This window comes from Myotis myotis, unplaced genomic scaffold (genome assembly GCF_014108235.1).
Source record: "Myotis myotis isolate mMyoMyo1 unplaced genomic scaffold, mMyoMyo1.p scaffold_m19_p_3, whole genome shotgun sequence".
Lineage (NCBI taxonomy): Eukaryota > Metazoa > Chordata > Mammalia > Chiroptera > Vespertilionidae > Myotis > Myotis myotis.
The window spans coordinates 203504814-203528443 of record NW_023416335.1 but is presented as its reverse complement, the minus strand read 5'-3'; the positions used below and the strand labels follow the sequence as shown (position 1 = coordinate 203528443).

Genomic DNA, 23630 nt, shown 5'->3' with positions numbered 1-23630 from the left:
GAACTGAGAATCCCAGCCCCGGGCCAGTCACAGCAGGACATCATCGGGCGGAAAGAGAGGGAAGGTGTGGGTGTGGATAGTTTGGGGAGCTGCCCAGGTGATTCCAGTGGGCAGCTAAGCTTGAGAACCCCCACTTCAAAGCAACCCCCCGACCTGCAGGGTCCCAGTTCCAGACATGACGGGCGAGACCCACAGGGCTTCCGTGAAAGCTGCCCCTGCCTCTCCTGCTTTGATGGGCGTGAGCTGAGCGGGCTGCAGCCAAGATCCTGTCGGAGGAAGTTCCCGGGCACAGGGAAAGGTGTAGCTGGAAACACTTATGCTGGAAGCCCTGGCTGGGTGATAGTCCTAAAAATTACTGCCATATGTCTCCCGCGGGGAGGGCAGGGCCCACATGGCTCCCTTCACGCTCCACAGCCTCCCTGCCGTCAGCGGCTGCGTCCTCGCCCAGGGGGGCCCCCAGAGAGGCTCCGTTTAGTCTAACAATTTTATGGAGCATCTAGATTCCTCGGTAGGCCAGGCCCCGGAAATACAGAGGTAAACCCAGCAGCGCCCCTTCCCTGGCGGGGTTCACAGCCCAGAGGGAGGAAACGGGAAGTCGGCCGACATAAATCACCAGCTCGGATGCTGCGTGATGAGACGACGTGGAGCCCAGCACAGAGAGGCGGGGACCGAGCGAGGGGGCCCGTGGGGCTCCAGGGGGCTTCGCAGGGGTGGGAACAACGCCCAGGCGTTTGTCTTCTTTTGAAATATCCCTGTGTATAAAGCCTGGAATAATTGTAAACATATGTAGTTGAGCACACCAACTGAGCAAATACTAACGTTTCCTTTTTTACTTAAGACCCTTTTTTTAAAAAAAACCACACCAACTCTGAACTATTTTAAACATCGAAGAAATACAGAGAATAATATAACAAACACCCAGGCACTGGGGTCATGAAGCCAGGCTACCTGGCTCTGCTGTGTGACCTTGGAGAGGTTGCTGAACCTCTCTGGGCCTCTGTCTTCTCTTTTAAAAAAACCCAAACACCTACCTGGAAATGTAATTGTCGGGATCAGTCGAGGGAAAGCTGTAAGAAGACAGAAGGGCCTCACACACGCAATGGGCTTTGTGAACAGTCCCTGTCGTTACCTGATTCCTTTCAGCGTTTTTATAAAGAGAACTATACTATCGTAGGTACTTTTTAAAAATATTTTTTCTATTGACTTCAGAGAGGAAGGGAGAGGGAGAGAGAGAGAGCAACATCAATGATGAGAAAGAGTCATTGATCGGCTGCCTCTTGCACGCCCCCTACTGGGGACCGAGCCCACAACCCGGGCATGTGCCCTGATCAGGAATCGAACCCTGACCTCCTGGTTCATAGGTGGACACTCAAGCACTGAGCCACAGGGCTGGGCCATAGATACTTTCAAAGGCCCCTCTCCCCACCCCTCCCTGTCTGTCCGCTAACGAGGAGTGAAAGTCGGGAGGTCAGGATGGGGACGCCACTGCAGGGACCCTCCAGGCGGTCAGAAAGGATGGAGCCCCATGGGCGGGAGGAGGTTGGAGAGGTGGCCGGGCAGGTCAGGGTCCCCACCAGGACCTCCACGTGGTCCAGGAACCCCACCTATGAGCCCATCACTCTTGCTCCTTCTGAAAACAAGCAAAAAAAACCAAAAGATAAAACACAGAAACCTCACACTTGCTCCTCACCTTGGACCATTCCCTGGGGTGTGGGCTGGCTTCAAGAGAAGAGGGGAGGAGGGAGCAGCGGGTCGCCCGTCTGTCCTGGCACCTTCCTAAGAGCTGCCCCCGGAGGCCAGGCCCCTTGTTCCCATTTCATGGAGGAGGACGGCGAGGTGCAGGGTGGATGCAGCCTCTGCGGAGGGCGGGCGGGCGACGGTGTCGCGGGGGAAGGAGGGGTCACCGGCCATAGGAGCGTGAGGTGGCTCGGGAGGGAGGGATGCGAGCGGAGGGGGTCCCACGGGGGCCTGGGGGCCTCAGGATGACTGGGGGCCCGGGGTGCAGGCCTGCGTGCGCGCCCCGAGCCAGGCCTTGGGTCAGAGGGGCGAGAAGTCAGCTGGGCAGGGCCCAGGGTGGGCCCCCCGGACGTGGCGACTTGGAGGGGTCTCTGGTGCCGGGGGAGACCCCGCATGTCTGTGCACAATAAACAGCTCTTTATCGGACGCTCCTGCGGGTGAGGAAGCTCGGCCTGCGTTAGTCTGTCCACTTATCTGCGCTCCACAACCATCCTGCGGGGTGGGAGCTGCTATGCTTTCATCGCGCAGAGCAGGCCACGGCGCACAGAGGTTTTGAGCCATGAACACGTCCGGCGCTTCTTTATTGGGGGGTGGGGGTGGGGGTGTGTGTGTAGGGTCCTGCCCCAGAAAAGGGGAGAGGAAACTCCAAAGACAAGACAACACTGAAAAGACCTCTTTTACCCGGAGAGCAGCCAACCCCTGGGAAGGCCTGCGCGCTGGGGCCTAGTCCGGAGGGTCCACGGAGGCCTAGCCCGGCTGCCGCCTTCAGGATTCCTCAACCGGAAAGACCTGGCCCCCGAGAGCCAAGGGGGTCCTGGGCGAGGCAGCCCTCCCTTCGCCCTCCCGGACCCACGGTCTGCAGACCAGCCCAGGGCAGGGGCATCGGCTGGAGGACGTCGCCAGCGTCCGGCGAGTGATCAGATGTTCCTGGTGGGACCGAGGTGGGCCTGGAGGGGTTTGCTGCAAAAATGCTGTAACTTTGCTGAGTATGTGACACTTTTTCCTAATAAAATGGGGAGAAAAACAAAAAACAAAAAAACAAAAAAAGAGAAGAGGGGAGACTTGGGGGAGCGCAGGAAGAGGGATTAGCCCCCCTGAAGCCATCAGGGCAGGAATCGAGTGACTCGGGCTGTAGCCCAGCCAGGGGGGCCCCAGTCTTGCCTCCTGAGAACCGTGCCCCCTCCAGGGGATGGTTTCCTGCTGAGCAAGCCGATGAGCGGGCCCCTGGCTTGTTCGGTAGTTCACCTGATGGCACATGTGTGGCCTGTCAGGCCTGGCTGGCTGTGGGGAGGGCCTCGGGTCGAAATGTGCTCCCCATCACCCCCCAGCAGCACCATCATTTTTTATCTCAAAATGGGCTTCCCCCCTCGCCCTCCCCCTGTGCTTCCCCAGCCGCGGCCCAAGGAGCAGCTGCTCTGAGCCCCATCTCTCATCGGCTGCCTTATCTCCCCGATGAATAATGTTCCCTTTCCCAAGCAGGCAGCCTGGCAGGAGGCCCGTGGCTGGAGCCGGCCGCTGACAGCCTGGAGCCTGGGCAGCTGTCGGAGCTGCACCCCGCCCAGGCCTCACGTGGGCGGAGGACAAACCCTCCCAGAGACCTGCCACCTGAGGCCCCAGGGCCCTGGTGAGCTGCAGCTCACAAGCACAGGTCTGTCGAGCACAGGCCAGCACCCCTGGGTGCAGTCACCCTTCTGGGTGCTGGGAACATGGCTGGGCTGGGGACCGTTGGTGGGAAATGTGACTTGTACCTAACAATACAAACCTGTATACTTGGTCGTTCTGTGATCCTGAGAGGGTGTTTAATCTCTCTAGGCCTCTATTTTCCTCATCTGTCAAATGGGCTCATCGTAGTATTGGGTAGTTCTCTGCTCAGATCCCCTTTGCCAGCCAGAGAGCCCACCCTCCAGCACTGTGATGCCACGGTTGTGGCTCTACTTCCAGCCTTCAGAGCCTAGGGCTGATGGTACCATCCTGACATACCCAGAGGCTGACTCCCTCTGCCATCTCTCCCCTCCCATTTGGGGAGTTGCTAACTGACTGATATTAGAGACGCAAAAGCCCAGCCCTCCTCCTTCAAGGTGGACAACTCGGTGGGACTATTCATGCCCCAGAGACCCCTGAGGATCAGGCCAAGACTAGACTTAGCCGTGACTGCACCCTCCTCATCCTGTCCCGCATCCCTCGTCCTCGACAGCCTCTTCTCAAGACCACGCCTGCCTCCGTGAACTGCAGGCTGTCGGACACCTGTGTGGAGCTCTGCTTCCAGGGGACCCCGCCCAAGTTAAACACCCACTTCACAGGGGCTTTGTGTGGGGTCGGAGGAGATAAGGCTTGAAAGCCCCTCATAGGTGTCTGGCACTTGGCAAGGTCCCCGTCGTTTGTAATCACGATTCTTATAACCTACCGCTATGTGACAGAAAGTCACGCTTGGACGGATGTGACGGAGAGCCGGGTGTTGAGAGCCTTGGTTCCATGTCTGGAATTGGAGGCAGTCACCCCAGGAAGGGCCCTCAGAGGTCACTTAGCCCAGTTTTTTTTGGCCAATGAGGAAACTGAGGCCCAGGGAGGCGAAGCCGTGCTCTCAGACCCACAGCCAGTCAGGGACAGAGCTGGAAGCCACGTCACATTTCCCACACTCGCGTTATCTGGCTTCTTCAGATCCTTTTCCCGGCTCGCTGATGAAGTGTTACTAACTTCAGAGGGGCCAGGACCCTGAGAAGCGAGGCCAGAGCATGCTCCACTTCCGCGTGCCTCTCCTGAGCGCCTACTGTGTGCTGGGCACCTGCCAGGCACCAGGAAAAGGTTCTCACACGTAGCTCCCAACCCCTGGTTGTTACAGGGAATTTTGCTGTTTTCAAAGTGTGTGTGTGTGTGTGTGTGTGTGTGTGTGCATGTGTGTAAGTGTTGGCCAATTGTATCCCAGGAAGCAGATAACAACAGGGAAAGTTTATTAGGAGTGGGCAACGAGCTCTGCCGGCGTGGCTCGGTGGTTGAGCGTCGACCTATGAGCCAGAAGGTCACAGTTCGATTCCTGGTCAGGGCACATGCCCGGGTTACAGGCTTGATCCCCAGTGTGGGGCGTGCAGGAAACAGCTGGTCAATGATTCTCTCTCATCATTGATATTTCTCTCCCTCTCCCTTCCTCTGTGAAATCAATAAAAATGCATATTTTTTAAAAAGAGTGGGCGCTGGAAAACTGGTCAGAGCAGACAGGTGGGCAAGGGCACCCCGGGCATGCCTTGTTTCCGTATGGAACACATAGAAATATCCCTAATGTCCACAGTGCTCTCTCTGAATGGCCCTTTGCTGCACCTATCCCAGTGTGTGGAGTCACACATGTGGCACACCATGGCCTCTGGGGGCAGCCGTGAGTCCATGTGGCCGGAGGGCAGGGTGCCTCCTGGGGGTGGCCACCGTGGAGGTCTAGAAGCCATACCAAACGCAGGACTCATGTGGAGGCATCTGGGCTTCGATCTGCAAACAGTGGCGGCCTGCAGAGCCCTTTGTTCAGGAGAGTGATGGGTCTCTTTGGACAATTTGCAGAGGAGACGGCAGGGAAGCCCCTGCCCTCGGTGGAGAACACCTCGCCCAGGGCAAGTGAAGTAGGAGACGCAGCCTGTGAGCCGTCAGGAGACGTGGCGTGGGTGATGCCCACGTGAGTAAGACACACTCATGGGTCGGAGAAAGCGCTGATGGCGGGGGGTCTGGGCACAGTGGGTCTGAGGTGAGGGGGAGATGTTTGCCTGGGTGGACGGTGCTGGGTACTGGTGGCCATGCACACAGCTGGTCTCGCGTGGGCCTGGCCTTCCTGTACCTGACTTCTCCGTGCCTTTGTTTTTCGACAATAAGGCCATTGGTGCGCTCCTCCTCGGAGGGTCGCTGTGAGGATTAAAGAGAATAATTCACAGCCTGAGAGTGACTCCTTGGGAAGTGCTCTGTGAATGGGAGTCATTTTCACCATTGCCTGTGAGGAGGTGGGGAATCCACTGAATGGAGATGCTGCCGAAGCTGAGCGTGGAGGGGAGCCACGGGAAGGGAGGAGCCATGGGAAGGGAGGAGCCACGGGAAGGGAGGAGCCATGGGAAGGGAGGAGCCATGGGAAGGGAGGAGCCATGGGAAGGGAGGAGCCACTGGAAGGGAGGAGCCATGGGAAGGGAGGAGCCATGGGAAGGGAGGAGCCACGGGAAGTGAGGAGCCATGGGAAGGGAGGAGCCACGGGAAGGGAGGGGCCACGGGAAGGGAGGGGCCACGGGAAGGGAGGAGCCATGGGAAGGGAGGAGCCATGGGAAGGGAGGAGCCACGGGAAGGGAGGATTCACTGGAAGGGAGGAGCCACTGGAAGGGAGGAGCCACGGGAAGGGAGGAGCCACTGGAAGGGAGGAGCCATGGGAAGGGAGGAGCCACGGGAAGTGAGGAGCCACTGGAAGGGAGGAGCCACGGGAAGGGAGGGGCCACGGGAAGGGAGGGGCCACGGGAAGGGAGGAGCCATGGGAAGGGAGGAGCCATGGGAAGGGAGGAGCCACGGGAAGGGAGGAGCCACTGGAAGGGAGGAGCCATGGGAAGGGAGGAGCCACTGGAAAGGAGGAGCCATGGGAAGGGAGGAGCCAGCCGAGGCAGCTGGGAAACAGGGACGAGGGCATCTTGGAGGCAGGAGGCAAGGCTGGGCGGGGAGGATGGAGGTGACGCTGCAGAGGCCACGGAGGACAGGGGAGGCACTCAGGGCCACTGTCTATACAGGGGAATTTGCCCCCAGAGGACTCCTGGCAGCGTGTGACATTTTTGCTGTCACCCCTGGGCAGAGGGTGCTATTGTGTCTAGTGGGTAGAGGCCAGAGATGTTCCTAAGGTCCTGCAGTGCACAGGACACCCCAACCACCCGCCACGCTGTCCCCCGACAACAAAGAGCTATCCAGCTCCAACACGTCGATAATGCGAGACCGGGAACCCCTTCTCCAGAGCCGCCAGGCTTCGGGGTTTGACTGAGGTCCCACCACCAGCAGGTGTGTGACCTTGGCAAGTTCCTTCACCGCTCTGTGCCTCAGTTTCCTCATCTGGAAAATGGGGATGATGCCAGCAGCTTCCGAGGATGGTTGTCAGGCTTCCCGGGGTGAAGATGCACACAGGGCCTAGAATAGAGGCTCACGGTGCGTTAGCTATTCCTTGAGGTCAGGGAGTGAGGGCACAGCAGAAGCCACCTGACCTTGGAGTTTGGCACTGAGGGGCGGTTTCATTGGGGTAGAAAGGGGCCTGGCAGCCAGAGGCGAGGACTGTGGCGATGGGTGCATGGGAGCCGGGGCTGGCAGGGGTGGATTGCCTTGTCCAAGGTGTAGCCATGGAGGGAAGAGGAGGACTGGCTGGTTATGGCTGCCCGGCCGAGTGGAGGGGACTTGCTTCACAGTTCACTTATGGATTGACGCTAACCAGAAGTTCTGATGAATGCCCCAACCACAGTGTCACGAAAATGGAAAATTTTAAAGCGACAGAGCTCGCCTGCAGCCTCACCACCTTAGCGCGTAACCATTTTCCATCTTGCCTGCCAGGACCATCGTGTTCACTGCGTGCTAGTCACACAGCGTCTCTTTCCTCTTGTTTTATGTCACATGAAATTGTCCTGGCAGCATTTTCTGTGGCGTTACAGCATTGTCACATTGATCATTTTTCCCCCCAAATGAAGATGACCTCATTGTTTTTTCCTGGTTGTAAAAACGTTCCGTGTTCTTTTTCTTTTTCTTTTTTAAAACGCAGTCAGTGCCACAGAGCCTGCGGGAGAACGCAGTAACCCCATGTCCCACCACACCTTCAGAGCAGCCAGCTGAGCCCTTGGTGAACATCCTTCCAAACAAACCTGCGCGCGCTGATTAGCGCGTTGACTCGTTAACATTTTAAAGTGTAAACATGACCATCGCTTAACGTTGATTCCTTTTCCGCCTCGAAGCACAGGTTTCCTTGTTGTGGGGGTTAGGCTGGTTGTTTGGGAAGTTGGAAGGGGCTGTGGAAGGATACACACACCAGCAAAGGAACCAGAACGTTCTGGAAGCTGCTAGAAAGAGGAAGCATTGGGGGTGGGCTGTGTCTGTGTTTCCTGAGGCTGCTGTCACGAAGTACCCCAGGCTGGGCGGCTTCCACGACAGGGATGGATTCTCGTGTAGCTCGGAGTCCGGGATCTGCGATCACGTGTGGCAGGGCCGGGCTCCCTCCCAGGACCTGGGGAGGGTCCTTTCCTGCCTCCTCCCGGCTCCTCCTGGATGCCAGCGACCCTTGGTGCTCCTTGGCGTGTAGACACGTCCCTCCGATCTTTACCTCCTTCGTCGCGTGCAGCCCTCCTCTTGCTCTCCGTGTCTGTGTCTGCATTTACACTTCCTGTAAACTCCCAGGCATCGGGTGAGGCCCCTCCACTCCGGCATCGCCTCGTCTTCGCTTGATTAAATCTGCAGATGCTATTTCCCCTCAGGTCACACGTGCAGGTAACAGGGCTGAGGACTTCGACGTGTCTTTGTGGGGGACACACTTCAACCCATAACGTGTGGATTCGCCAGGAGGACGGAGGAGTAGGGTGGAGCGGCATGGACACCGTCTCAGGAACGAAAGGGAAGCCAGAGAGCAGGATAAACAGACAGATTCTGAGACTGAGAAAGGAGGTGAGGAAGGCTACTTCCTCCCGCAACTCATGTTCCTGTATTATAAACTTTACAGAGAGGCCCAGGATTCATCAGAGAGCCCAGCTGTTCATAACCCCACCAAGCCCCTTCCCCACAGTCACCACAATGTGCGGCTGCTGGTGGGCCCCACGGGCCTCTCGACAGCATCTGGTGTCACTCGCCACCAAAAGGTTGCAGGTTCAATTCACAGGCAGGGCACATACCCAGGTTGCAGTTTCGATTCCCAGTTGGGGCACGTGCAGGAGCCAACTGATCAATGTTTCTCACATCTCTCTCTCTCTCTCTCTCTCTCTCTCCCTCTCTCCCCCTTCCTCTCTCTCTAAAATCAATTTAAAAAAATTTTAAAAGACATACTTTTTTAATTACATTTTAGAAAGTTTATACCCTTTAACCCAGTAATCCCACTTCTTAAATCTATCTTAAGGAGATAGTTTTAAATGAAGGCAGTGATTTTTGTGCAAAGACGAACGTATGTGAAATATTGGAAATAACCTATTTGATGAGAGTAGATGATTGGTTGATTTAATTATGATATGCTAGGGGCCCAGTGCACAAATTCGTGCACCTTGAAAGGAACTGTGGGCCATGAGGCTGCAGTCGGCACAGAGGCGGATCTTGGCCCATCCTCCACACCCCCGCCCAGCCCCTCCGGTTGCGGCCCCCAGCCCCCTGTCTCCCAGCAGCCCCACTCCTGTAGCCATGGCTCCCACACGTTGACGGCACTGGCCCTGCTCCCCCCCACTGACGGTGCGAAGCGATTGGGGCCAGCACCAGCAGTGGGTGCGAGTGGGGCTGGCACCGTAAGCAGGTGCGAGCGGTGGCTGCTGCTCCAATCACCCCTCAGGAGCAGGGGGAGGTGAAGAAGCCCGCAGGGGCAATCAGGGCCGGCAGCCGCTGCTCGCACCTGCTGATGGTACCAATTCGGGACCAGTGCCGGGCACCAGCAGTGGGTGCGAGCAGCAGCTCCAGTGCCGGCTGTGGGTGCAAGTGGGGTCTGCGCTGGCAGCAGGTGCAAGCCCGGCTGGTGTGACTCAGTGGTTGAGTGTCGAACTATGAGCTTGGAGGCCAGGGTTCGATTCCCAGTCCGGGCACATGCCTGGGTTGCAGGCCCAATCCTCAGTGTGGAGCTTGCAGGAGGCAGCCAGTCAATGATTTTCTCTCATGATTGATGTTTCTCTATCTCTATCTCTATCTCTATCTCTATCTCTGAAATCAATAAAAAAAATTTTTTTTAAAAAAAGAATATTATGAAAAATAAAAAGAAAGGGAAGCAGAATGAAAGTGAAAGTTGTTTTCAATCATTTTACGTTGTGTTTGCAGCTGACTGTCCTCATCCAAAATACCACCACCCCATCCCCATTGTGAACGGAGGGCTCCCGGGCAGTGGCCACACCGCCCAGTGCTCTCCCAGCAGCCTGTGGCCGATGCATGGTGTTTCCTCAGTGCACAGCGCAGTAATGCTGCTGTCGGCCCCTCTCTCGCAGGTCCTTCAAGCCAGACTTCATCCTGGTCCGCCAGCACGCCTACAGCATGGCCCTGGGCGAAGACTACCGCAGCCTGGTCATCGGCCTGCAGTATGGAGGGCTGCCCGCCGTCAACTCCCTCTACTCTGTCTACAACTTCTGCAGCAAGCCCTGGGTGGTAGGTGGCGGCTAGGCTAACCCAGAGCGAGGTGGGGGTGATGGGAGGCCCTCCCAGGCCTGAAACGGTCCCGCTCCCCAACATGGAGACCTCAGAATGAAAAGGCAGCTGAATGAGCAACTTGGATCCCAGTCCCCTTCTTGTAATGATTGCCTAACAAATATCATATAACACATATTATGATATAGTGGTGTCTTATAATGATAATAGTGGTAAGAGGCAGTACCATCCTGTTCTGACTGATATTCTGTCATGTCACTGTGGTTAGCAGTAGGCACTGTTTATTGAGCACTGAGCAAGGACCAGAACATTGTGCTGCCTGGCATTCGGTCCATCATTATCACGTGCAGGTGGCTCAGAACAGCTGAGGAACTCACCCAGAGTCCAGGCGTGAAGCCAGAACTTGGGAGCCCTCTTTCCAACCCCCAAGACTTGATTTACCCCACCTTTTATTCACTTGTTTCATTCATTCCCTTGATGTAGTTGAGTCTCCATTTAGATGTTGCCTGTAAAAGAGGCTTTCCCCAAAATACCACGCCTCCATTCCCCCAACTACGCCTAAATCCCTTTAATACCCTGCACGTTTAATCCTTGCAATGCCCTATGAGGTTGGATCTCTCATTTTCTCCATCCACAGACGAGGACACTGAAGTTCAGACACCTGATGTGGTTTTCCCAGGTTATCCAGAACGGAAGTGCAGGAGCAGGAATTTGAACCCAGAGTCTGTGCCATAAACTCCTATGCCATGTGCCTCTCTAGAAAGAAGGGCACGGCAGGCAAGGGACATGGTGTGAATGTCAGCAGGTTGTGCTTGTGTGAGAGGCTGAGGGTATAGGAAATGTGCATTGCAAGTTATTGAGCTGAACTCGGTGTGCCTGACAGGAATGAAGGGGCTGATGCAGCCAGATAAACGAGATAACAGATGCCCAGCTAAGGCCTGTGACCTTTTCCCCGTAGGCAGAGTGCAGCCACTGTGGCTCAGCTCAGAGCCGTCGGACGCTCGAGCCCCGGGGTCACGGGTGGCCCTGTCATACGGATGACAGGTGTTGACCAGTGTTCTCTCCTCTTCTCGCCTAGTTTTCTCAGCTCATTAAGATCTTCCACTCCCTGGGTCCTGAGAAGTTCCCGCTTGTGGAGCAGACGTTTTTCCCCAACCATAAGCCAATGGTGAGTGTCCCGTCTACGCTGCTTATTCGTGTGACCTGGAGTGACACGTGTCTGTGTTCTCCGTCCATTTGGATGGAGGAGGTGGGCCCGGGGTGGCTCTCCCGGGAAGAACCGCAGTGTCTTACGGGACGCCCGGCTGTCCTAAGGGAAGAGTCCCCTCCGCAGGTGGGATTGAGGCCGCAGGACGCGTGACCAAGGGGGGCAGAGTTCCTTGGGACTTCGGGGGTTTGGGGCACCCAAGGGGACAACTTGAACGAGCATGTGGGGGCCAAAGGTTGATAATAAGGGTACACGATGTTTCAGAGGCGGGATGTTATTTTGTTTGCACCTGCGCCGGACTTGGTTTCCACTCTTATGTTAATAAAAGCGGTAATGTTTGACTGGCATGGATTGTTGAAGGGCAGTTTCCTTGTGTGTCCTCTTCACATTCCAACTTTTGAATACACTTGCAGTTGTCTCTGGGAAGTGGTCGAAGCTTAACTTGGACAGCCCGAGGGCAGAGGTCATGGTCGTTTTAAATGGGCTGGAGCGCTCTCCACCCCGTGGCTCGTGCAAGTTGGGTGGGAGAGTCCTGGGCAGCTGGAAACAGCCCGAGACATGCCTGCTTGTGCGGTTGGTTGGTCACAGGAGCCCAGGGCCGTAGCTCCACTCGCCTCGGGAAGCATGGGAGTCTTGGAGAACAGGGTAGTTAATAGGGTATCAGAGGGTACCAGCAAGGGACAGTGGCCTCTGTAGACTTCCAAGCTCAGGCTGCTGAGTGGGACGATCCCATTTGGAGACACTGTTGGGTAGGACTGCAGGCTCCAGGTGGGAGCAGTCGATGCAGCGGGTTGCCATTGATTATCTCTCACTTGCATCCGATGCCGTGAGAGTCCTAGCATGCAGGATGTGCTGGTTGGAATAAGAAGGGCGTGTGGAACCCAGCATATTCCAGCAAAGCGTGACCACAGTGGGGAAATGGAGTGTTTATCGTCAAACCAGCCTGAGCGTGACTCCTCGTTCTGCCTGCTGACTAGATCCTGGGGAATGAATTCATATCTGTGAGTCTGAGTTCCCATTGCTGAAAACCACCAGTGATAGAGGAACAACCTCACTGGGTTGTTGACATTTAATGAAACCCTGTGTGTTGAGTGCTGTGTCTGGCGTACGATAGGTGTTCAAAGTAGTGTCGCTTTAAAATACAAGCAAAGCTCTACCCTGGGACATTGTCAGCAATGGGGTGACAATTGGGTGAAGGGTTTACAGCGTCCATTGGGGGTGACAGGCGGCTCTAAGCTCTGGGCAGGCTTTGCCGTCTACGGTCAGGCCTCATGAGGTCCTGGCATTGAACTCATGCCACACTCAGAATTCCAGGCAGGCATTTGACATCTTTGCAGTCTTCCCCTCCCCACGTCCACGTGATTGAGATTCTGAGGAAGGAGACGGGCAGGCCAAGTCAGGGCTCCCAGCCGGTAGTACCTGTAGCACTAGCAGGTAACCAGGTAAAGATCCCAATTCTGTGGAATGATGGAAAACCATGGACATAGAATCGGGGAGCAAGGGCGGGGCTGGAGGAGCAGCCAGGAGGAAATCTAAGAGGCCTCTCCTGAAATTCCCCCTGCCCGGGGAGGGACCAGGGTGGGGAGGGACCAGGCCGTGGAGGTGAGTGGAGCGAGGGGAGTGTGCAGGGGCCTGGAGCCTGGGGCCAGGGCAGGCGGGACCCACTGGCTTCCAAGGCCCTCTGTGACCTGCATCCCCCGACGGCGGCCAGGACACAAGGAGGCGAGAGACGGCAGGTGTGTGATAGAAATAAAACCACTTTACTGTTTAGAATCAAGGACGCACTATAAAAAGTGAACATTATGCAACATTACAAGACAATATACATTCACGGAATATAAAATTCATAAATAACATGGAGGAAAACTGTAAACAGTGCTACAAAATTTAGCAACAAATACATTCCTTCCAGACAGGGTTTTCTCTGGTTGGTGTCTCTCCATCACTTCTGGGCCTCAGGGCAGCAGACTGGCTGAGGGGGAAGGCGCGGGGGGAGGGCCTCGCAGCCCCTCCCCTCGGAGCATGACCAGGTCTCTCAGTTCCTCCCGCCTCCCAAGAGCCACTTGGGAGGCTGCTGAAATCTACCTCTCCTGCCCGTCCCCATTTTGTTTTGCTTCTGCCATCAGATCTTCAAAGCATTTTCCTTGTGCCAAACTATTTTAGTGATATTTTTTAACTTTGGGCAGCCGGGAGCCAAGCACTTGGGTGTCATCGTGGGGGCATCTGTATTGGCCATCGTCAAACCCAGGATGACGGGCTGGGGCAGGGGAGGGTATGGTCTCCCTCGGTGTCTCTGAGACAGAGCTGCCCCTATAAATAAATCATTTATTTCTTGAATTGCTCAGGAACCAGGGTATGAAAAATGGTGTTCGTGGGCTGTAGCCTGACCGCTGGGTCTGGGGCTGGGTGAGGAGTCTCCCAGTATTTCCTGCCTTGCCACAGGGAGCATTGGACAGAGCGGCAGAGCCTGGCGGGCTTCCTGGAGAGGGAGGCAGAGAGATGGCCAGGGGACACCAAGAGGTCTTGGAATGACAGCTCTCATGGCCCGGGATTTAGGAGAAATCATGGCTTCCCAATTGGCAAAGGGACCAGGGGAGGAGAGGAATGGGAATGGCCGGCAGACTGCCCGGGGCCAGTTGATGCAGAGCAAGGACATGGAATTGCTTGCCATTTCCCCGCCTCCTGCCTCCTCCAGAGAGCACGGATGCTGACCGAGAGGGGGCCGGAGGGGCCTCAGAGCCGGCCCCTTCTAACTTCCCCGGTTCGCCAGTCCAGCCGCCTGCGCCACAGAAGCATTTACCCTCCGTTCCACTGTAGAATTTGATTCGGGAAAATGGTGGCATCTGGGTTTCATTTCTTTTTCTCTTAAACACAATGTACACATATTACAGCCTACACATGATAAGATTTAGCAAAATAAAACGCTCACGATATGACTGAAATACAGAAGTGCCTCAGCTACATAAGTGACTTTAAATTATACAGTCAGTGAACAGGTGAAATAAACAAAGCTATAGCTTCTGGAAAGCTCCACAGACGCCCTCTGGCAACATCGCTTTGCACAGGACCCTTCTTTGCCCAGGACCTGCTGTCCTCCTCACCGGGGCCTGGCACGTGGGCCTGTGGTTCTGCCCGCTTGTCTGCAGGGAAACCTTAGGTGACTCATGCCAGGCCCCACCCCACGTCCCTGCCGGGTGAGTGGAAGGACCCCACCAGGGACTGAGAATGGTCCACTGCCTCGTGGAGGGGAGGCTGACGTCCGACTATGGGTAGGGGAACTTGTACAGGTTGGATTAGGGGTTCCACCTTGTAAGCCTTTGAGGCTGAAATAAAAATCTTAAAAAACATCAAGTCTGAGGCTCACCCCTTAAAAGACTGCTGACCGCAGCTCCTTCTGCTCACACTGCCCCCTGGGGACGGCAAAGCCTCTGTTTCCTGCGTGCCAAATGTCACGACCGCAAGGTGAAAGGTACAAGGCAGTGGACTTGATCCTAAGGAAACCAGGTGCCTGTACTGTCTCCCGCACCACCTCCCCTCCCCCCCGGGGTTCCACCAAGCACCCTGCCTGGGCATTTGCGTGTGTGCGCGAGACATCACAACGTGTCGCCTGCCGTTTGTTCTCCTGTGTCAGTGGGCAGCTCTGTTTCCTAAAGCGGAATGAACTGAAGATACAGATACTAATAGAGGATAAATACCCATGATCTGGAAAAAGGAGAGCAGTCATGTTCCATGTCACCATCCTCCCACCCCCCATTCTGAAATATATATGATCGCCTGCTCTCCGCATCTCATCTCAGCACTAACATTTAAAATACTTTTATTTAACTGGAGAGTTTATATTATAGTTTTATTCCAAAAAAAACACAACAAAAGAAACCCCCTACAGCCGATGACAGAATCAGGCTTCCCCAGTGACCACCCATTTAAGCCCATGCGGTGAGGCCCCCAGGAAGTGGCCTTCACCCACCCGTGAGCTGGGAAAGACAAGCCGGCCCAGGGAAGCTGGCCATCTGGCCTTGGCAGGGCACCGCAGCCTTCCCTCCCGAGCCCAGCCCCCGACCCACACTAACTCGCATCTCCCACCGGAGCCCAGCCAGTAAGGCAGTGAAATGAAGGCCCTGAACATGAAGCGGGAGAAAAGGTCAGGGGCAGAGGTCAGGTGACCCCAGTTAGAGGAATGCTGAGGGTGTTCAGAATCTCAAACTTTAATTAAAATGAAAAAAAGAAAAGAAAAAGTCAACTTGGAATGTCATGATTTTCTTCCAACAAGCAACAACAAAATAGAAGAGATTAAACTATTGGTGTATTTAACAGCATGGAACAGAATTCTGTGTCCTGTAAAAAAAAAAAATCAGCTTATGTCCCCGTGTGGGTATATGCAAATGTGTATACAAACACAGCCTCCTCGGTGAGCTGAACGTTACCTTGGAAATAGTATTCTCTAACCAAGTCTATGTGGCTGCAGCTGTGGATAGTGTATATGGTGTGTGTATTTGTCCAATTTACATAAGGGCAAGCTCCTGGCCACATTGACGAAAGAGTTCTCCAGGAGGGAATCTCAGGGGAGGCGGGGAAAGGAAAGACATTCGTCTCGGTTTTCACCGGAGCTTTTGTACAAGGCAGGCAAATAGCCTCCTGACCTCAGGCAGATGTTTAAATCTTCACCGGACTAAGAAAGTTGTTATTGCAGCCTGGCTGTTTGCTCCAGACTCAGAGACATCTGGTCTACCCGAGCATCACGGGACTGGGGGGGGGAATTGTGTGTGCTGCATTCTCTCAGACCCTCTCTCACGGTTCCTCCCTGCCCCCTGCGCCTCTTACATGAGAGACACACAGACAGACATAGTCTGGTTGGAACATGCAGTAGCATCCCTCAGTGTATAAGATCTTCTGCATACCTTGAGTCTAGCTGGTTGCTACCCTTGACTGATCCTCAAACAGTTGGCTTTCAGCAGCGACCTTGTCTGTGTCCTTTCTGGGCTGGGATGGAGGAGAAGGGCAGAGGGAGGAGGGTCTAGGAGATGCTGGGGGGGGGGGGGGGGGCGAGGAAGAAAGCGGGGTAGGCATTACAGTGCCCACGTAGGGTAGTTTTTTGATTTTTGTTTTCCTAAAAAAATATAGATTATGTTATCACGAAGAGGAGGAGTGTACATTCCTCATTCTCTCTGGCATGGCACCAAAAATTCCTGGGTGGAAACGGGGGATGTCAAAACCGAAAAGAAGGCGTGGGGTGGGGCCAGGAGGTTGTTTCCGAATAAACTCCATACGACAGCACAGACTTTGCTTTAAGTGTTCGAAGTGCTAAATTTGCGAGAAAAACAGGCACTAATTTCATTGTCATCATTTGGGAAGAGTTAGTGTCCGAGGGAAGCTCAGCGGGAAGGGAGGGTGGTGAGGCGGGGCAGGGCCTGGCGCTCAGGGGTCTGTGGCATTGATGATGGTTTTGTCTGGGGGGGCCCATCCTCGGTACCAGCTGCAGGAGCCACCCTTCTGCCGGATGCAGGCGTAGTGTTTGGTCTGGTGGCCAGGGTAGCCGAAACTCGCGGCCATGTCGGTCCAGACACACTCGTTCTTGGAGCTGACGAAGCAAGGCGGGTAGTAGCAGGTCTTGATCTGCAATTAGGTAACAGCCGTCGGTTAGCAGACTCTGCCATGGCGGGCCCAGGCCTGATGCTGGCCCAAGGCAGGACTCCTCAGAACTGGGACCACGGCAGGGGGACCCCAGCCACCGTGGTCCCTTGGTGAAAATAACGTACTACTGGCTAACTCTTACTGAGCACCTACTGTGCGCCAGACATTCTGCTAAAGGCTGCGCTATGCTCTTCTCTTTCATTCTGATAACAGCTGTCTCTCCCTTTTACAAATATGGAAATAGAGGCTCAGAGAGGTTAAGCAACTGAATGGCGCAGCCAGGTCACACAGCCAGAAAGTGGTAGCATTAGACATTTGAGAGAGCTTCTCCCTCTCAAGTGGTAACAAGCCAGGATGGGCGATCTCAGTTCTTGTAGGGAATTGAGGAAGCGGATTAAAGCATAAATTAGGAGTTCAGCTGCCCTAGGCTGGTCATCAGACGTAGAGAGCTGTGTGACTTAGGGCAAGTTAGTTAGGGTCTCAGAGCCTCTAGTTCCTCATCTGTAAAATGGGGAGGATAGTAGTAAAAACTGCAGAGTTGTTTTGAGAGTCACGTGAGAGAACACCCAGCTCCCTCCAACAGCAGGAAGGCTGCGAGCCTTGTCCCTGTGTCTGGGTCAAGGGATTGGACCTGGCTCAAGAATCATGTTCTGTCGTGTGTGGCATCAGCAAGCCAGCTCTCCTCCCCTCTCCCCCAGGGTGGAGCCGCCAACGAGTCAGCTGCTCGAGTGAGCCCACTTGGCAGGACCTGCCAGTGTAAGGACTCTGTACCTGCCACCAACGTGAGCCGAGGGAGGGGCCGGGGAAGCTGAAGGGCCCTTGTGCCCCAGCAACTGCCAAGGGGGCAGCACAGATGGACGGGAGGCAGCGGATTGCAGCAAGAAGGCACTCTGCTCTCGCCTTCTCCGCTCCTCGGCCTGGGGACAGCATTCCTTCTACCCCTGCTCAGACCTGCTCCTCTGCCCCGGCCCCTCCTCACTCCCTTCCCTACACCAGGGCCCAGCACCCAGTGCAGCAGGAGCTGGTATTTCCGGGGCTGAGAGCCAGCACTCCCCACCCTCACCTGCCTGTCCCAGGGCTTACCTTGCAGTTACAACCCAGGTGATACCGATAGTTCAGCCCCTTGCGCTGGGAGATGGTGAGCTGGTCCCACCGCTCCACGAAGTTGCACAGTCCTATGTACACCTTCCCATCGAAGATCCGGCCTGGAGGAGGAGAGAGGGCGGCAGAGGCAGAGTTGTTTTGGGGGAGCCCAGCAGAAGGGGAAGAAGCCACACCTCCTGAGTCCCCACGGTGGGCCAGGGACTGTGCTCAGTACCCTTCCGTCCTGAGATTGTATTATTTCATCCTCCCCTACACCTTTGAGGATGGACTGAGTCCCCGTTGTCCCGATGGGGAAAACCAACTCAGGTCACTCAGACCATGGAGCTGGTTCCAGGGGCCAGCTCTTCACTTCCCACATCAGCGGCTCCGGGCTCTGATTTTGTCATTTCCTTTCCTACACTGACAGCCTAAAGGGGGTGGAGGTGAGTTTCAAAGACAGACCTCGTAGGCTGACTGTGAGGTGGAGAGGAGCGGGGACTGGTGACCCCTTTTCATTTACAGCAGCGCGGAGACACCAAAACCAGGGGATCTCCTCCACGGGGTCTGGGGTGGAGCTGAGACAAAGCCAGCCTGGGTGCAGCAGCCTCAGGGTCCCCCCACAGGCTGCGGGAGGTGCCCTCAACCCTACACGCTCCCCACAATTCACTGGGCGCAGGCAGAGGTCCTCGGGACCCTTCTGGTCAGCCACTCCTCCTCCGTCCTTCTGAAGTGAAGGACCCGTGGGCCTTGGCCAAACCCCGGCCCAGCTGCTAAGTTGGCTGTTACCTGTCAGCAGGTACTGGTACTTGTTGACCTCCAGCTTCACGCCACAGAGACTCTCGGAAGCTTCCGTGTGGATGTACTGCACGTGGGGCATCTTTGTGAAACCTCGGTACATCTGTGGGCGGGAGGAAGGTTGTGAGAGGAGAACCGGGCTCCGGAGCCCGCTGTCACATGGTCTACAGCAGAGGTTCTCAACCTGTGGGTCGCGACCCCTTTGGCAGTCAAACAACCCTTTCACAGGGGTTGCCTAAGACCATCCTGCATATCAGATATTTACATTACGATTCATAACAGTAGCAACATGACAGTTATGAAGTAGCAACGAAAATAATTTTATGGTTGGGTCACAACATGAGGAACTGTATTTAAAGGGCCAGAAGGTTGAGAGCCACTGGTCTACAGGAATCTGATTCCCCCGACTGGTCATCGCGAGGCTGGTCACCAACCCCCCCCCCCGCCCCAGGTCCTTCGCTCTGGATGAGGCCACCTCGTCTCCTCCCGACTGAGCCAGCATTGGCGGCTGCCCAGAGAAGCCTTCCCGTCCAGCCAGTCGCACTTCCTATTCCAACCCCCCACAAATGCCCCTCCAGGGACACCCCTTTCTAGAAATCCACAGATGGCTTTGCTGTGAAAGGGGTCTTCCCTGCCTCCCCAACCTCAGGGCCTATGCTCCGAGAAGGCAGCCAGCCAGCATTCTCTTGACGTCTTGGTGACATGCCCAGCGTATGGAAGCTCACATTCTCACATACATTCCCTCACTGTCTCCTCCCAGGAACCTTAGGAGGCAGGTACTCCTGTACCCATTTTACAGATGGGGGGCATGGGGGGACTCAGAGAAAGTCTGTTTGGCGAAAGTGGAACTCAAGCCCAAGGTTCCCCATGCTTCTATTCCTCTGACCGTCGACTGAGAGCACTGGTTCTTTCACCCCAGATAAAGCACAAAAGCATGCACACAGCTCCTAGGTGTTTAACTAAACCCTCTATCATGGTCAAACGGCTGATATTTGGGCATTTTTGTCTACAACATAATCTAATACAGTAGTTCCCAACTGCAGGCGATGTTATCCCCAGCCCAGGAGATACTTGGCAATGTCCGGAGACATTTTTGCTTGCCGCAGCCAGGAGGTGGGGTAGAGGGGCTGCTTTTGGTGGATGGAGCCAGGAATGTTGCTAAATACCCTATGATCTACGAGACAGCTCCCTCCCCCCCAGCAAAGAGTTCTCCTGGCCCCAGATGTCAACAGTACCAAGGCTGAGAAATTCTCCTCTAATCCCAACCCACTTAAACCCATGACAGCCCTATGAGGCAGGCACTGTTATGCCCATTTTATAGATGAGGAGCCTGAGGCCCAGGGAGGTTCATGGCTTGTCTGAGGCCACATGGTTGATAGATGGCAGAGGTAGGGGTCCAAGCAGGGGACTGTGCTCCAGAGTCCATCCTCTTAGCCATTATCCTATGGGCCCACCCCTGTGCACACTCACAAGTTCATGCTCAGGGAACTGGTGCAGGGAACTGCCTGGTGACCACTGCGCCTGCTCTGTCAGTGTGCGCTCAGCCACTGGTGTGAACGTGACGGAGTCTGAATCCCCTCGGTGCCTCCAGGCCAAGCCCGCGAGGGTTACGTGGGTCCGGACCTGTCACTGAACTCTGTGCCTGGGAGCTGCTGGGGGTGGGATGGGCCCTGCGGGGCTGCCCCGCCCCACGATCCCTCCAGTGCTCAGAACACACAGGCCCTGGGTGCTGGTGGTCTCCGGGCGGATCCCAAGGGTTTGCAGTAGGACAGAGCCTCTCCAGGGGCTCCTGGCATGCGCTCTTCACTTACTGGTGGGAATTAATAAAAAGCCAGACCTCATCTCATTGGTGTCTCACCCGAGGGCCTCCCGTTTGGTCTGATGGGCTGTTTGTTTTCCCTCCTTGTCTTCTTTTAAGTGGCGAGCAGCGGGCGGGGTAGGTGGTCACTAGGAGCTCTGCCGGCAGAAGGGCTCTGTGGGAGGGACGGAGCTTGGGAGCCCTGCCTTCGGAGGGGAGCGCTCTGGCGATTGTGTGCAGCCAGCAGTGCAGATGGTTCTCATTCACCTGGCCTCCCTTCCTAATCCTCTCCTCCTGAGACAGCTGCCGGGGGAGACGCCGCCAGGCGCTGCGCGAAGTGCTGTCCGCACGCGGTGTTCGGTTATGCCGTGGGGAGCAGGGCCCCCCACTTCCTCAGTGCTAGGTGGCGCCTCTCCGGCTTCAGCGGGATCCGTGCTCAGGAGTGCCGCTCTGTGCCTCCACCCAGGGTGGCTGTCTGTGCCCAGCGCCTTCTTGCTTTGGGGTGGAGGACCCCTGAGTGTTGGGCCAGTCTTTCAACCCAGGCCTTGCTCTAGGTCTGTCTTTCAGGCCTCGTCCATTGGAGCCTCAGTTCATTCCATGTGGGTCTTCCCCCTTCATCTCCTCTTTGCTTTGTGGTAAGAACCGGCCCCTGCTTAGAGTCCCGTGACTTGGCTGCTCAGGAAGAGCTGGACCCGTCAAACCCAGCCTGGCTTCGCCGCTGATCTTGAATTTGCAGGAGCCTTATGTTAACACGGCTCTCGCACTGGCACGCAGTCAGACTATAATGTGTCCCAAGTGATCGCATCTGACAAACTCAGTGCTGCCTGGTGGGGTCCGTTCTGAAGATAACAATATGGTAAATGTATCGTAGCGGTATTTTGCTCCTTCTGTTGTCTTTTCTTTATATTAGTCCTATCTTGACCTACATATTGATCCTAAAGGGTCCTTAGATCTGCCATCGTAGAGACCCAGAATTGGCTTGACAAATTTAGGAGGGTTACAATAGGCTTATCATGTCCTGAAGTCTGAGAATTGGAGGATCGGGACTGAAAGGATGCTAAAGGTAACCTAGTCTAGCCAGTGCAGTGGAGGATTGATGGTAAACCTGGGTTTCTGGAGACAGAGTCTTGTCCCTGCCTTGTGTGAGCCACGTGGACAGCGACTCAGTTTCTTCATCTGTGAAATGGGGCAGCGCACTTATTCCATAAGATGCTGTTGAGAATTAAGTGACTTAGAATAGCACCCAGTGCACAACATTCAGTAGAAGTCGCTTAAAACCAGGTATACTACAATTCACAAGGAGCGGGGAAAGGTTTGGTCCCCTTCCCACGTGTCTTTGCCCAACCTCCCCTCTTCGTGCCCATAGTTAGAGCTGGTGTGGAACTTCATGTGTAAGCGAGTTGTCCCTTCTCTCCTCCAGCTTTACTGAGGCATCGTTGACAAATAGAAAGGGTGTGTATTTAAGGTGTACAATGTGCTGTGTTGATAGATGTGTACCTGGTGAAGTGATGGCCACGATCCAGCTACTTAGCACATCCATCCCCTCCTAGCGTTCCTTCTGTGTGTGAGACGGCACTGAAGTTCTGCTCTCAGCAGACCCACAGTATACAACCTGCACTGGTAGCCAGAGTCCCCATGCCGGCCTCAGCTCCCCAGCATCCTTTCATCCTGCAAAGCTGAAACGTTGTACCCATTTCCCTCACCCTCCAGCCACCAGTGACCACCATTCTACTCTCTGCCTCGAAGAGTCTGACTTTTTTCAATTTCACATCAGAGTGAGACCACGCAGTGTTTCTTTCTGTGTCTGTCTTATTTGACTTAGCGTGCCTTCCAGGTTCATCCTGTCGTCACAAGGGACAAGATGTCCTTTTTTAAAGCTGAATGCTATTCCATTGTGCATGTGCGCGCGCGCGTGTGTGTGTGTGCGTGTGTGCGTGTGTGTGAGATTCTACAAGGCCCTGGGCTCCCTCGGTAGTACCTACACAAAGTCGCAAGGAGTTTGCTTCCCTTGGGGTGAAGGGACACAGTGTGAGGAGGATGTTTCGGAGTCTGAGGGCATCTATCAGTATCTCTCTGGTGCCCACGGAAGACCACTGTGCTGCATGCAAACTCATTTACAGACCAAGCAGCCGAGTTTGTAGCTAGTGCCTGACGGGCACCAGGCGCATGGCCTTTCTCTCACAGACTGCTGTCTGGCTGGGGAGGCAGAGCCTGAGAGGGGAGCCGGTCCCTGCACACGGCTAATGGGACCCAGACCACGAAGAGTCCCAGGCAGAAGGAGGAAGGGATGCTGTGTGCTGGGGAGGGGGTGTCAGAGGCTGGAGCCGGCGCTTCAAAGGCGAGACCCTGCTATTGCTCATCCCATCAGACAAACCGCCAAAGGAAGGAAGCCCCCGGGATCCGAGCATTCCAGTCGCCCAGCGGATCTGTCTGTCTATCCTGCCAGAGTCAGGACCTGCACAGCTTCCCCGTGGGACGCGCTGGGACATATTGTCCCCACGTGCTGTCCCTGCAGCTGGCCTGAGAGCATGTCTCTGCGGCACCAGCGGCAGCCCCTGGCAAAGCAGACTGCTTTCCCATGGTCCTGATAGGAGAGGCGGTCCCCATAGAGTACAGCGGCCACTTCTGGAAACTTCCACCTTTGCACCGCAGCCCCGTGGCTCAGCTCCCGCTAATCTCCAAGTTTGGGTTTGCAATGAGCTCCCTCAACATTCCAGCAGCACCCCACCCCCCGACCACCACCATGCACCGTGGGTCTCTGCACACTAGAGATGTGTCCGAGAGGCTACCCAGAGGCTCTGGAGTGAGCATATGGGAGGGGTCTGCCTGTCTTTCATCTGGGTGAGAGGGTTTTTGTTTGTGGGGGGCGAGGGGGCGGTAGGGGGGAGCGGGGAGGGGGGTGGCCAGGGGGGGACTTTGAGAATGAAGAGAGAGGCCCAACAGGGCGATGACTTCTCAGGTTCTCCAAGTTCCCGTAGGCCTGCTTTAAGGGAGCCCTTGCTCCCCCAATCTCTGGGTAGATGCTAATCCGCTAGAATAAAGCGCCCAGGGACCCATGCCAAAGCCCATGCAGGCCGGCCT

The 23630-nt window shown here is 55.5% G+C and overlaps 2 protein-coding genes across 3 annotated transcripts in view; one reads left to right on the top strand and one right to left on the bottom strand.

Moving 5' to 3' along the window:
• SYN3 (synapsin III) overlaps window positions 1-23630 on the top strand; it is a 388952-nt gene that overhangs the window by 113206 nt on the left and 252116 nt on the right. For both annotated transcript variants that reach the window (XM_036297700.1, XM_036297699.1), the window contains exons 5-6: window positions 9879-10035; window positions 11114-11203. In XM_036297700.1, coding sequence (XP_036153593.1) covers window positions 9879-10035; window positions 11114-11203 — 247 coding nt within the window. The remainder of the gene's footprint in view (window positions 1-9878; window positions 10036-11113; window positions 11204-23630) is intronic.
• TIMP3 (TIMP metallopeptidase inhibitor 3) overlaps window positions 12980-23630 on the bottom strand; it is a 54345-nt gene continuing 43694 nt past the window's right edge. Inside the window, exons 3-5 of the mRNA XM_036297704.1 lie at window positions 18743-18854; window positions 17957-18078; window positions 12980-16855 (exon numbers count right to left, since the gene is read on the bottom strand). Coding sequence (XP_036153597.1) covers window positions 16658-16855; window positions 17957-18078; window positions 18743-18854 — 432 coding nt within the window. The 3' untranslated portion in view covers window positions 12980-16657. The remainder of the gene's footprint in view (window positions 16856-17956; window positions 18079-18742; window positions 18855-23630) is intronic.